The 14,142-nt window shown below is 59.8% G+C and overlaps 1 protein-coding gene across 1 annotated transcript in view; it reads right to left on the bottom strand.

Annotated features, from left to right (window-relative positions):
• The window catches only part of NMT1 (N-myristoyltransferase 1), a 19,673-nt gene extending 5,531 nt beyond the window's left edge, over positions 1–14,142 (bottom strand). The window contains exons 1-8 of the mRNA XM_032202695.1: positions 13,964–14,142; positions 7,047–7,158; positions 5,694–5,838; positions 3,245–3,363; positions 2,468–2,559; positions 1,685–1,801; positions 1,064–1,234; positions 531–639 (exon numbers count right to left, since the gene is read on the bottom strand). Coding sequence (XP_032058586.1) covers positions 531–639; positions 1,064–1,234; positions 1,685–1,801; positions 2,468–2,559; positions 3,245–3,363; positions 5,694–5,838; positions 7,047–7,158; positions 13,964–14,091 — 993 coding nt within the window. The 5' untranslated portion in view covers positions 14,092–14,142. The remainder of the gene's footprint in view (positions 1–530; positions 640–1,063; positions 1,235–1,684; positions 1,802–2,467; positions 2,560–3,244; positions 3,364–5,693; positions 5,839–7,046; positions 7,159–13,963) is intronic.

Raw genomic sequence — 14,142 nt, 5'->3', positions numbered from 1 at the left:
CTCCAAATGAGGCGAGCAGCTCCGACCGACAGAAGGAAGCAAACAAGGTCAGGGAAGGTGGTGGCAATTTTAATGCTTTGTTTTTCTTTTCTCCCATATCCAGCTGGGGAACTTCCCCAGCAGGACAACTGCAGTGACAGAACCGATCAGTTTGACTGAAGAATGAGGGACTAACCCAATTCAAGGTCACTCTGGGGCTGTGTTTGGACAGATGAAGGCTGTCATATCTGCATTCTTGTTTTACTAGGACGACAGGGTATGACTCACCACGAAATAAAAGATCACAGGGTCCTCTAGTTGCAAGAATTTGCCCTTAAAATGCAGGTACCCAGGCAAGATAAATAAAAATTAAATAAAGCCCAGTGGCTTGACAAAGCCATTTACTACATGAAAGAAACCCCAGTTCTCCAGGAAGAGGGCTGAACCTCAGCTGAGGTGGTTGTGTGCCTGATTCAGAGCCTCATCCCTTGCTCAGCAAGGAGAAACTCACGAGCTCTGCCTCCGCAGCTCACAGCCCTGCTGCCACCCACCTCGGGCAACCGGTAAAGCTTCATGGTACGTTGCATAGTCATGTTCCTGCTCAGGTGGGAGAATTTGACCTCGATGAGTTTCCGAGGGTTCAGGGAGCGGTGCCAGTACCTGCAGAAACACACTCGCTGTGGGAGACTTGTTCTTGGACAGCAGCAGGCTGCAAGAGCACAAGGTTCTCGTAGCTGCCATCAGAGGGCAAGCGAGAACGTTGCAACAGCTCACCGAGGGGCTCTCACAGGCCAGGAGCTCCCACAGAGCAAAACCAGGGTGGCCTGAAGAGCATGTGCTACAGACTCTGCTGCCTTGTGATAAATGAGCAGCTTAAGCAAAGCTGCTGGACTTAATCCCTGAAGGACACCACGGGGAGGAGAAACCTGGGCTGGAGTTGATCTGTCCTGCCCTGGGGAATCCCGCACCTGTAAGCGCAGCCGTCCTGGCGCTCTGCAACATGCCACGGAGGGATCCCAGCACGGGAAGGTCTGCAGAGGTTTTCGCTAGCCCTAAATCTTTTTGGAGAACTGAAGACACTCACCTGCAAGTCCCCACAGGCTTCGGCAGCACCACTCCCGCAGTGTAAACAGCCTGAAATATTCCCTCCAGATGAACCCGCCGCGTGATCTCACGGATCAGAACTGGAGCCACTCGTTTTGAGCGCAACTTTTTGTGGACGCACAGGAAGTTTATCTCCACCATCTTCTTCTCTCTTGGGAAAGAAACAACGCATAGCATGAAACCCAACTGTCCTGACCTGGGAGGATCAGCCCAACGCCCTGGGCAATTTACTTCCAGCCTCTTCAAGGCACAGAGGACTCAAAGCTCCAGGGAAGGCCAAGGGGTACAGTCTGGCTTTGGAGAACTCTCATTTAAGCTATTACCCAAGATTTTCCCAGGAAATACAGTCTCCATCCAGCCGTGGAGGATTTCTGTAAGCCAGAACTCTAAGCTGACCTCACTCACTGGTGAGCCAATATCCCCCTTCGTGGCTCTCAGCGCCAAGACATCCTTGCACAGAACTTTGCCGCCCATCTTAAACATTCCCCAGCTTCTCCTCCAAGCAGCAAAGCATCTCCATGGCTGAACAGCGTAGAGCTGGCTCAGTCAGACCGCCTGGGAATGCCATCAAGGATGAGAAATTCAACTGAGCAGCACTTACGTGTCATAGATGTGGATTGTGGCTGGAATCGCGCTGATAAATCCAACCAGCTTCTTGCTGGAGACAACTCTGACACCACAGTGCCACTGGGGCAACCAGCCTGGGGGACGCAGGGCCCTGGAAAAGAGGCTGTGGTCACATCCCACCTAAGGTCCCCTGTGCATCTCCTTCTGCCTCCCACCTCCCTGCCTGTCCTGGGACACTCTGAGTCCTGCTCCAGGCCACCGAGAGCCGTGGGTGTGCAGGCAGGAGGACGAGAGGTGACCACGGTGTCACAGGGCAGGACGGCTGGGATCCAGGGACATTCCTGCACTCTGTGGCCGAGGCCAGTTCTCACTGGCAACACTGGAGCAAATCTGTGTTCCTCGATTCATGAACGCCCTGAGGAAACAGCAGCTCAGCTGTAACAGGTCTCCAAGTGTTATTGCTGGCAGCATTACTTGGCAGTCACCTTCACCCTACAGCTCTGGGTCACTGGGAAGCTCCTCAGCTACCAGGATTTTTGCAGCTCTCGAGGGATGAAAACAAAGAGGAAAACAAAACAAAACAAAACAGTTTGGGGCTCCTGTATCTGAAAGAAGCCAGAAGCAGGCAGGACTGGGAGAAATCCCTCTCACACGGTACCTGGGACGCAGCTCCCAGACAGACGTGTGGTGACAGATGGGAAAAGAAGATTTCGGAAGGAGGTGAGAAGGGATGAGCAAAGGCAGCTGCAGTGCTATCACTGGGATCAAGCTCGCTAGCATCCAACACCCTCTGCTCCGCGGTGGCAGTGCCACTCACCACAGCAGGAACTCAGGAGAGTAGTCGAAGCGGAACATGTTGTCGTCGTCTTCCACGTAGTTCTCGTTGAGGAGTGTGTACAGCTCTTTCAGCTAAAGCAGGAGAGATTGAGCAGGTCAAGCGAGTCAGTCACCCATCACACCCCCAGCTGCCCTGAAATGGGACCCAAACGTTGTGCGGCTGCAGAAATGGAGTTCTCGTTCTTCCCCATGAAGAAACCAGGCAAACCTGGCCAGTGTGGGACGAGAGCGAAGTGCACGCTGGGGGGAAGTCAGAGTCACCCAGCTCTAAGGAGGTGTTGAGATGGAGAGCTGCTCGGAGCGGTGAAAGGTATGTTCCAGTCCCCAAAATCACCCCCAGCAGTCCAAGCACTGCACCGCTCACCATGCTCCAGAGACACCCACCCAGCGTGTGCGGGGATCTTATCAGTGTGCACAAATACCTCAAGTGGGGGAGATGGAGGGATTTGGCCAACCTCTTTTCAGTGGTTTGTGGGGACAGGACAAGGGGCAATGGCCATAAAATGGAGCACAGAAGTTCTGAACCAACATGCGAAAGAACTCCTTCACGGTGAGGGTGACGGAGCACTGGGACAGGCTGCCCAGGGAGGTTGTGGAGTCTCCTTCTCTGGAGATATTCAAGGCCTGTCTGGATGCCTACCTGGGCAGCCTGCTCTAGGGAACCTGCTTTGGCAGGGGGTTGGACCTGATGATCTCTGGAGGTCCTTTCCAACCCCTACAACTCTGTGATTCTGTGTGCTGAGCTGCCTCTACTCACCACGCCTCTATCCCCGAGGTCCAGGGCGTCCCAGGTGAAGCCCTGGGGCAAGGTGTATGGCTCCTGACGGATGTTGTCTTTGTCTGGTTCAACGGGACCGTGGGTGTTCACCACTTCTCCTGCAAGAGAGCAGGGAGACATGGAGACGTGCTCTGCTCTTTGAGGTCAAGTCTCCATGACTCTCGTCTGACCAACACACCTCGCTTCCGCAGTCCCACCCTCGCTGCTGCTGTTTCACCCGTCTGTTTTGGGACGTGCCACATGTTCAACACAATATGGGCAGAGACTCAAACCTGCTCTTTCAAGGGCAATGGCAGAGCAAAGCAGGCAGCAGAGAGGAAGCGACCGAACTGATCAGAGCTTCAAGGCCACAGCAACATCGGCTGTGCCCACAAGCACCACCATGGTGCCCCTACCTGCCTGCCTCCTCGCCCTGCAGCAGGGGAACTCTACGCAGAGCTGTAAGCACCCTGTGCACACGCGCTGAGGATCCCACAGGCTTGCTCTTCGCAGACTGAGCCAGCCCAGCCTTTCCTAGCCGAGCAGAACTTCAGCCTTCAGCCAGGCAAAGCAACCACAAGAGCATGGCCTTCCCCTTCTCCAAGCCCCAGCACCAGCCAGCAGTTTCCCATGCTCTGCTCCACCTTCCCCGCAGCCTCGGCCGGTGGCTCTCTCCCTGCCAGCTCTGGCCCTGCCATTTGGCAAGCAGCAGGGCTTCCTTCCCGCTGCGCTTAAGTGAGAGCTGCTGCAAACAGGACAACTTTTGTTCAAAAACACTGACTCCTGAAGCGCTCGATTCAGCCAAGAGGTGTTGGGTAAAGCACCAGCTTTTTCAGAGATGTCAACACAGCTCTGCAAACAGCAGCATCACTTGAGTGCTGCCAAGAGAAGCACACCCCCCCGATTAGGAATTCCCTTAAAAAGGGATTCAAAAAGGTTTCCAGGCAATGGGGAAGCAAACAAAACCCGGAGCAAGAACTGCCCCCATCACAGCCGAAACAGGACAGGTTCCTGAAATGCTCGCCCATGGCAGTGCCCTCTGTTTTGAATAGGTGCTGAACGACTCTGAAATCTGGCCCCAAAATGCTGCAGCACTTTTGCTACCAGACCCTAAATAGCCTCGTGCATGTAACGCTGCGTGCCAAAGTGCTCCTGACCAAGTGCCAAGAGACACAGTGTGACCGTCAGCCAGAGTGCGGCCAGCAACGTGCTGCACTGTGGCTGTGTTGTGCCTCTTCCTCTCCACCTGTTTCAAGAAACAAAATGTTTTTGAAATTTCCACCTACCAGGGTTTACCGAGGCAGAAATGATGTTTGCCACATCAGGATCCTCTGGTGAAAGGGGCAAACACAAGATCAGACTTTGCTGCCTCAGTAACCCCGTGCCCAGGGTATCTCACAATGGTTTTCCCAGCATGAGCACAAAGAGGGACCAAAGCCGAGTGTCACTTCCAGCAAACGGTCCTCTGAGAGCAAACAAAGCCTCCGACTGGTGCTGACAACATGAAAAGGGAGTCGGTCGTGGTGTTTGCAGCAAGAGGGGATGGACACAACCGTGCCAAGTTTGTACAGCTAATTGCAGCCACAATAAGCTTTGGGGAAATCTGGACACCGTGGGCTTGGGCTCGTTCGCTAGTTCTCTGGAGCTCTGCATGGATTTTGCTGGGAGATGCAGGGGGAGAGAGCAAACAAAACGATCCCAGGCACCACAGGAGCGCTGCAGATTTGCTCCAATTAGCTCGGGAACGAGCTTTCCAGCAAGGCAGCTCTGCAGCAGCCCACCCCTCTCTGTGCTTCTCTCTTCCTTGCAGGTCTGCTCAGCTGCTAAGCGCTCCTGCCATGCCGAGAAACACCTCGTTACCGACAGCAAATCACTCTGACACACGCTGAAATCACTCTGACACACGCTGACAGAATCAAGAGCGGATGGGAGGAAGGGCTGGAGCAAGTACTAGAGGCGGGAGGTGCGGTCTGGCTGCTGGCAGGGGGAGGAGGGCTCGGGAGGTGGGATTCCCCAAACTGGGATGCGCACCACAGCTTGGAGGTGCTGGCACTTGCTGTGTCTGCCCCCCTCCTCTCCCAGCCTGGGATTTGGTAAGAGGAAGACCGGCAACACTTCACGTGAAACTCTGCCACAATGGGCTCAGAAGGTCCATTTTAAGGCTAAAGAATGAGACTGAGGGATCCCAAATAGAGGAGGCACCAAAGCAGACATCTGAGGTGGCTGCTTGTCCTCCCCCGTCCCCTCAGCCATGCGTGCAGCCCTCCTGCAGCAGGGTCTGCAGGTGGGAGATCCGTGCTGACCAAAGCCCAGACACAGCAGTGAGGGGCCATCCAAGGACTCACTCGCTGGCCATAAACCCTCACAGCTCCCACGAGGGCTTCTTCGGACAGCCTGGGGACCACAAGGCAGGACCACGGGGTACAGCAGGGCGAGGGGTTGCACGTACCTAGCTTGGGCACCGGCTGCGTGTCCCAGAACTGGTAGCTGCGCTTGCTGGCTTCCTCCATGGTTTTGGCAGGGCCCTGACCTACAGAGAAGAGCTCGATGGCTTTTTGAATCTCCTGGATCCTCTCAGCAGGCAAAGAGTTGACCTGAGGGTAGAAAAGGGAGATGAAAGGACAAAATGAGGATGCTGAGCTAGCAGGTCTGTGATTCAGCTCCTCACATGGGGAAACTGGGGCTGACCCTGCCTTGGTGCGCTGCCAGGAAGGGGAGATGAGCCTCCCTTTTCTGCATCTTCTCCTAACCCCCTACCAGATGGACAAACCCTTCTGGAAGCCACCTGCCACACACCTAAACCCAGCTACTGGGTGTCCCTGGGGCAACGGGGATAGAAGATGAACCGCCTTAAGACGCGTGGTGCTTGAGGAAGGTGCTGCGAGCACACAGAGCAAACAGCTCTGCCTCACAGCCACGCAGACCCCCTGGGCCAGCCCACACGTGGCATTTGGGCTTTCTGCAGTCTCTTCTCCCACTGCTTCAGCCCGTGACTTCCAGAGGAGTCACTGGGCACTGCGGGCCAGGACAACACACGGTGAGGCTGCGAGGCCCAGTGCGGATGAAGGTCGCGCTCCTCTTCCTCCTCCCCACCCAGACCTCCAGCAGCTCTGCGCTGCAGTCGCGACCCCAGCTCCTCGCTGATTCCCCAGGAAGAAAGTCTGAAACCCTCAGAAAGCCCAACTCAATCCTCTGCACAGGCAGATAGACAAGATATAAGAAATATTTGGCTGATGGGGCTGACTTCCCACACTGGGGGTGCCGCCACAGCGGGGACAAACCGTGCGTGCCCCGAGTTCCCCCCCAGAGCACCGGCTGCTAGCCCAGGGCTCAGCCAAGAGGAGCAAGCCAGCCCCTGCTGTTCTTATGTTAATTAAGCAAAAATCAACAACATCGGCCGTGGTCCAAGGAGGAGGAAAATGCGCTCCTTGTGCCGGCCGCGGGCAGCAGAGGAAGCTGGCAGGCGGTGGCCGGGCTCGGTGGCACAGAGCGGTGGCTCCCGGCCGAACCCAGCTCATCTGGGGAAGGAACAAGTCGGAGGCGCCGGTCGGACCCCTCCACAGCACCCGGCTGTGACAGCCACTGAAGGGCAGCATTCACCCCACAGCCCTCCCCTGGCACCTCCTGCAGTGCTGGCAATTCCCATGCGCCCAGCCAGGCCGGGGAATTGAATCTTGGGTCTTTTGAAGAGCCAAGTGGCTGAACACAACAGGCGGTGTCAGCCCTGGGAGGCTCCTTCCTCGCCCTGAGCCACGTGGGAGAGGTTTGGGACGCTCTCGGCCACCGGGAAGGGGTCGGTCACCTTCACTGGCTGGTCCTGAGCCTGCTCAGGTTGGTCTCCTCCTTTCTCTTTCTTCCGTTTTGGTTTCTTTTTCTTCTTTTTGGCTCCGCTGTCATTTGCTGGACTCAAGCCACTGGGGAACAAAAGAAACATCATTGCAGCCTTTTACGTTTATTTTTAAAGGACACTTACACGGTCCTTACACTGTCTCTGAAGCTCTACAAAGAAAACAAAAGCTCCCTGTTCTGAACCCAAGCAAGCCGCCAGGACAGGAGAACCCCGTGCACGAGGGGTGCAGCCACACGCACTGTGCCCAGGATCCCTCGAGCCCAGCTCTTGCTCGATGAGCTCCCAAAATGGGACGAGCAGGAACATCTCCTGCCCCGGGGGTTTGCTCGGCTGCCCGGCTCCGTGTGGGTCCAGCCCCGGGAGCAGGCACTGCAGCAGGTCCTGGCTGAGCCCCACGGAGGGACCGTGGCCAAGGAGGCTGCAGCAAAATTCACCCCACCTGCAGGGGCGATGAGCTCCGGAGATGGGTGGTGCTTAGATTGGGAAATTATTTTATTGTTAGACTGGGGCTGGAAAAACGAGCCAGGGCAACAGCTTCTCTTTGGGAGCAGAGGGTGGGAAGTGCTGAGGCCAGGGCATTGCGGCTCTCTCCAGGGATTTAGGGCAGTCCCGGCCGTGCAGCCAGCAACCCCCCCAAAGCCCCAGGTGTGAGCCCCTGCTCTGTGCCGGCAGCAACCCAACGTCGTGTCGGGACAAAGCACGGGGGAGGTGCATGTCCCCAGCACGGCTCCGTGAGCAGGGATCCAGCTTGGGAACACGCCCGTCAGCTCGTCCCCGCAAAGCCAGCGGCGGCTCTTCCACCACTCTCCCGTCACCCTCTTAAGAAACTGCGGGGTTGAGCAAGCGAGTTGCAGCAAGGGGAGGTGAGGGGGAGGCGGGCAGGAGGGCAGGCAGCGGATTTCCCCGAAGCTTTCGTGTCCTCGGCTGCACGGACGAGCTGCAGGGGTTGGCTGCAGGCGGCTCCTGCCCGATGGCAGCAGGACGGACGGGCAGTGCCGGTGTCCCCCTGCCAGCGGTCCCCAAAGCCAGGCTGCGGCCTTGGGCAGGGCCCAGGTGGGAATTCTCCGGTTGAAACGGCTGCAGAGGGAGCGAGCTGAAGCCACACCGCCCGCAGCACAGGGTGGCACAGACCAGGGCCAGCCACACCCAGCGGGCTCCGCTGACCCACCTGCCCCAGCTCTGCCCCATCCCCACGGCCTTACTGAGTTTGTCTGGCTAAAAAACGCCCGCCCCTTGGCTTTTCGCTTTTCACAAAGGACATCAAACCCTCGAGCAGAGCTGGAAAACCCAACCCACACGGAAAATCCTCGCTGAGGAGCGCGGAGGCTTCCTGGAGAACCTCAGCCCGCTCACGGGCACTGGGGCTCCTGCCTCCCCTCTGTCCTGCAGGAGGTCTCGGGGCCACCCCACAGCTGCTGCCGAGGTCTCTCCATACGTGGCCACATCCTCCCTGGGAGATCATCTGCCTGCTCCCCTGTCCGTTAGGATCACCCCCAGGCACAAAGCCCCATCCCGTGGCACAGATCACCACAGGGGACGTGCGGTGGCCTTCAGCACGCTGTCCTGCCCGCGGGGAGCCTCGGTGTCCCTCGAAGCACGCCTCAGACCCGCTCCTCCTTCCTCTTCTCTCCCCAGCTCCTTGTGCAGGTCTCCAGGGACCCAGCCCAGCACATTTTTCACCCTACAAATCAGAGGCTGCCTCTTCCTTGCAGCCCCAGCGCGACCACAGCGCTGACCCGGCCGGGCGGTGCATGGAGAACCTCCGGACACGTGGAAACCCCTCGGTGCGGCTGCTCCCGGGGCTCCTTAACGACTTCACCAAGCAGCAGATAGCGGTGAGCAGGGTGGAGCAGAGAAAGGAAAGAAGAAACACACTGGAAAGTATGCTGCGGCACCATCCAACTATTTCTTTCAGAAAGGCCAGGAAAAGGAGAGAGCCAGGAGGGGGAATAAGGCTTAAAAAAAAAAAAAAAAAACCTGGACGGAGCAGCAGGGGAGTTTTGAAACCAGGGGAAAGGGGAGCGAGAGCTGGGTTTTGGGGATGAAACAGCCAGGGCCGGGCGCAGGGCTGAGTGCTGACAGCGAAGCTGCTCCTGCTGAGTGCTGCAGCACCCGACGTGCTGTGGAGCCATCGCCCCGGCGAGGCAGCGACCTGTAGCTCCAGGACGTCTCTGCACCACCGAGCAGTGACCGGGGCCGGGCTTCCTCCACACGCCTGCAGGAGGCATTTCCCTGGGAGACGATTCCTGCCCACTGGGATCCTCCACGGCCAGGCTTTTCCACATTTCCCCTGACGCTGCAATGCCCCGCGGGCCTGCTGCCCGTCCTCCTCATGTCCTGTTCGTGCTGCTCCTGCGGCACCGCGACCGAGCCCGAGGCTGAGGGGAGCCGGGTGCTTTGGAGCCGCCGCGCCGGTACCGGCGGCTGCTGCCGAGGCCCCTGTGAAACACCAAACCTAACGGCACCGCGAGCTGCTCCTGGAGCTCAGCACCTCTCAGACCGCTCTGGCAGCTCCTCTGTGTGCAGGGCAATCCCGGCGTGGAGAGCGAGAGGCTGTTGGTGCTACCTGCGTGGAGACGGGCAGTGTTGGCTCGTGAGCACGCGGGGCGATGTCGCACCCGGCCGCTCGCTGCCCCGCTCAGGGAGCTCTTTGGCAAAGGCAGCTCAGCTCGCTCAGCGCCCCCGATCCCTGCAGGCCTGTTTCAAGCACTTGCTCTGGCAGCTGATGAGGAAAAACCGTCTCTTCTCTCTGCAGGGACGGGCGGCCGGGGGCTGTGCGCAGCGGTGCCCGCAGGGGACGTCTCAGCTCTGCTCCTGGCGAGGGGAAGGGCTCCGACTTCACCCCGGGACGCAGAGGAACGCGGTCTGACATGACAGCACGAGTAATTACAGCAAAGCGGCCCTGACACAGCTATTGATTTTGGTGGCAGACGCGTGATGGGTTTTTTAACTCCCCGCAGAGACCCCGGCAGAGCGGGGAGGTGCTGGCGGAGGGGCAGGACGGTGCCGTCCCCGCACAGCGTCCCCTGGGGCGGCAGCAGCCGGGTCCTGAGCTGGAGGGAGGAGTGAAACCAAGCACCATGCAGACACCAGGGCTGCAATAGATCCTTTCAGGGATTTCTTACCCATTTTGATACCCCAAGCAGCAAAAGTGGGGGGTGTGAGCGCGTCCCAGTGACCAGGGAGGTGGATGGGTTCTCCCAGCTGAGCGGTGCTGCCCTCACCTCGGGATGCTGCGGGTGTCGGAGGCGACAGCCAAACCCCTCCTGCCTTCTCCACCCCCACCTGCCCGTCCCTGTGCATGCAGCCGGCGTCGCCTCGCTTCATAAATCAGAGCTGCCAAGTCCAAACTTCCCGCTAATGAGTCGAGCCCAAGCGATTTCACTTTACCGACACGCTGGGCTTTCAGGTAAAAGCGGGGAGAAAATCCTCCCTGATTTATGAGCAAAGCTGTCGTGACCAGGGAGAAATCGGGGTGGGCTGAAGCCCTGCCAGCTTACCCCCAGCAACGCTCAGAGGTGTTTTCTATTTTCACGTCCACGTAGCGCACCCAATGCCCTCCTCTTTACCCGCCAGGGTGCCCAGTCCCTGCTGGTGCTCCCCATGCCGTGCCCTGCCACGCGCCCTCCCCTCCCATCTGCCGAGGAGCCGATAACTGTCAGCCCCGCACGGAGCCTGCGGCGCTCCCAGCTGTGCTCCCGGCCTCCCTCCTCTCCTATCTCCTTTTTGACCCGTGCTGCAGTGACAGATACAGCGGGTGGAGGAGGGCAGGCTGGCTGCGTTAGGGGCTATCTGCCTCGCCCCGACTTGCCAAGCACCTGCAGGATCTCTTCTGGGGAGCTCCACCACCCCCGAGCACAGAACCTGGTCGTTCGGTGCTCTGGGCAAGGCACCCTCAGTGTCACCTCCATCGCCTTTTCCTGCACTTTTCCCTGGGAACGGCTCCTCCAGCCAGAGGAAAAGGAGCCCACATGATTTTCTGCACAGTACTTGAGGCTCACAGCCCGAGCTATCTCCAGAGCCGGCCCTTGGAAGCCCCTCACCAACCTTCACCCAGCTCAGGGCCGCTGTCTGCGCAGCCCCGCTGGAAGCCGGCCGACATCGGGTGCACCAGGAAGGTGTTCCCGCTGCGCTTCTGCATCTGAAAGCTTTATTTCATCACGCAGCAGGAGGGAAGCCCAAGGGGGAAGAGCTCAACGCTCAGCCAGGCCTTCTGACCGTGCCCGGGCTGCTGCTGGCTGCCCGCAGCCCCCTCGGCTCCCCAAACCCAGCAGGAGCGGGAGCTCCCAGCCCTGAGCCATGAGGGGGGCTGTGTGAGTGCTGCTGCCATCAGAGCGCTTCTGCCAGCACACAGACCGAGACGTCGTGCTCGTGCTCTCAGCCTGCTTCACGCCTCGCCTAAGAGAGCCAAGAGGCCCCAGCTCTGCTGGTTGCTCCTCAGTAACCAAGCTGGAAACGACAGCTTTGCTCGACGTACGTCTGCAACTCCTCCCGGGCACAGCCTCGCAGCCAGAAAGGCGCTGGGCGAGGAACGGCGTCTGTCCCGCATTTAGCTGCTGGCAAATCCTCCTGGCAAACCTGCGGCTAATCGGGCGCAGACGTAGGCAGGTAATCTCGTTAGGCTGCGGGGCGGAGGCGAGGCTGGAGCAGAGGGAGGCCCCCAGACAGCGGGGGACGTCACCAAGCGGGGTGCGAGGGCAGCGGGGCACGGCGCGGACACACACAGCACAACGCCGCGCGCCGAGCTCGCTTCTGCCTGTCAGCCCCGGGGGGAAAGAGGAGGCAGCGGGTGTGAAACCAGGGAACTGCCCGCGGGCTCTCCACCAGCAGAGCGATGGCCCCGTGGACATGAGACAGCTGGGGCTGCCGAGACATCCACGGCACAGAGCGGTCAGCAGGATGTGTTGTGCCAAAAAGCGACCCGCACGCTGCCTCCGTGCGACGGGAAGCCAGAAACGAAGCTGAGGCTTCAGATCTGGAGCGCCCGCGAGCGCAACGCCCCTCTCACGTGCAGGAAATGAGGACGAATACGAAAGCTCGAGCCTGTGCTGGAAAATAAACTCAGCCGGCTTCGCCAGGGCCGGGCAGCCACTTCCCAGCGCTGACACGGGCCCAGGGCGGAGGAAACTCAATTCCTCTTTCCTGTCCTTAAAAGGAAAGGAAGTATTGCTATTGCTCTGCAAGATTTTTGTGTTTTTAAATCCCAGAGCCAAGGTCTGGTGACTCTCAGCACGAACTGGGCACTGGCAGGGGCAGGACTCCAGGCAGCGCTCTGCACACCCGGCTGGGAAATTCCTGCTGAAATCAGAGCTCCCCGTCCCCTGCTGTCCCCGTGGGCTGGGACAGCGCTCGCCCTGTACCAGAAACACGTCTGCACCTCAACACAGCGGGGCGATAGGAAATCCACAGGACTGATACGCGTCGAGAAAGCAAACCACAGCCTCTCCTGCTTGGCCTTTTCTCCCCTGCGCAGCCCCGCAGCCAGAAGCCTTGGTGGGGGATGCGCTTGCGAGCGCCGAAATCTTCCTGGCCATCACTAGCCCTGCCATTTTAAGGTTATTTCCCAAATTATCTGAGCTGGGAACTCCACAAGCGTGCTTGTTACAGGGCTGTCAGCTTGTGGTGCTCCAGCCCAGCCCTAGCAGGGGCAGGAAGCTCCCCTCAACTCCCCGGGGTCGCAGGGGGCGCGATGCCCGCAGCGGGGCACTCCGAGCGCTCCAACACACCTCTTCCTGGCAAAGAGCAGCCCAAACAGCTGGGCTGGGAAATAACGGCGAGAAAGCTCATCCCGTAATAGTGATTAAGTGCCGTGTCTCCTCGCTGCTTGGATCTGGTTTCCGCAAACCTAATCATGTCAGGGGGAAAGAAAAGAAAAATCTCCCCAAGCATGGCTAAACCTATTAAACCGAGACACCGTGCCACACCCGGGAGGCAAATAAAATACAAATGCACATCTGTGCTGTCACAAAGAAGGCCCCTGTCATATTTCTTGGGTGACCTTTTATTAACTTCGGTTACCGGACAGCCGACGTCAGCTGCTGACGGGGAGAGAAAAGCTCCTTGGGCAGCGGGGCCGGGCGAGCGGCAGGAGTGGGGCAAAGGCACAAAACCCCTCAGAAAGCGGGGGGTGAAGCTTCAGGGCACTCCTGTGCCCGCTGCTATGGGGCAGGGACGGGGACGCCGCCTCCTGCACGCCTCGGGGCAGCTCAGCACCTCGCGGAGTGCCACGGGCACGGGGTGGGGGTCTCACAGCTCCCCCCCTCCGGGCTCTGTGAGCCCCTCACTGCTTGCTTCAGCCCCTGGCCAGCTGCCTCTGGCTGCCCCCATGCCCTGGGCTGTGTCCCAGGCACTGCCCCGGGGACGCGGGGGACAAGAGGGTGACGAAGGGCACGGGGAGCCCCAGGGACGGCAGCGCGAGGCCATGGGGTGGCGGTGGCACTGTCGCAGGGTGACAAGCTGCAGGCCCCGGTGTGGCGCTGGGTGACACTGGGTGACACTGGGTGACACCGCGAGGGGCCGCGGGGGCTGTGGTGGGGGCAGGGGACGCGGGGTGGCATCGCCCCGGGACCGGCACTCGGCTGAGGGTGGCCTCGAGGCCGCGCAGCCCCATCCCGTCTCCCATCCAGGCCACGGACGCGGCCGGCCCTGCTTAGCTTCGGGACACGCTCCCGCAACGGGAGTGAATGGGAGCCAGACGGCCCGCCCCCCCCCCCGGCGCGATCGACAGGCGGCTCGGCCAATCGCAGCGCGCGGTGCTATCCGCCGACCAATCAGCGCGCGCGAGGGGCGGGGCACCGCTCACTTCCCGGCCGCTGCCCGCCTCAATGGGCCCGGCAGGCACCGCGGAGCGCGGCCCGGCCGCCGCTCACCCCCGGTTCGAGCCGCGCTCCGCCTCGTTCTCGCAGTCGCTGCAGTGCTCGCGGTCGTTTTCTTCCGCCGGTGGCCGCTGAGGCCTCGCCGGCGGCCGCCTCGCTGCTGTCTCACTGTCGTCCGCCATCTTGAGACGGGGCCTCGGCGGCTGCCGCGCCCCCACAACAACGCGCGCCGC

The sequence above is a fragment of the Aythya fuligula genome, chromosome 24, assembly GCF_009819795.1.
Source record: "Aythya fuligula isolate bAytFul2 chromosome 24, bAytFul2.pri, whole genome shotgun sequence".
NCBI lineage: Eukaryota > Metazoa > Chordata > Aves > Anseriformes > Anatidae > Aythya > Aythya fuligula.
Note: the sequence above shows the minus strand (reverse complement) of the source record. Positions and strands in the feature narration are given on the sequence as shown.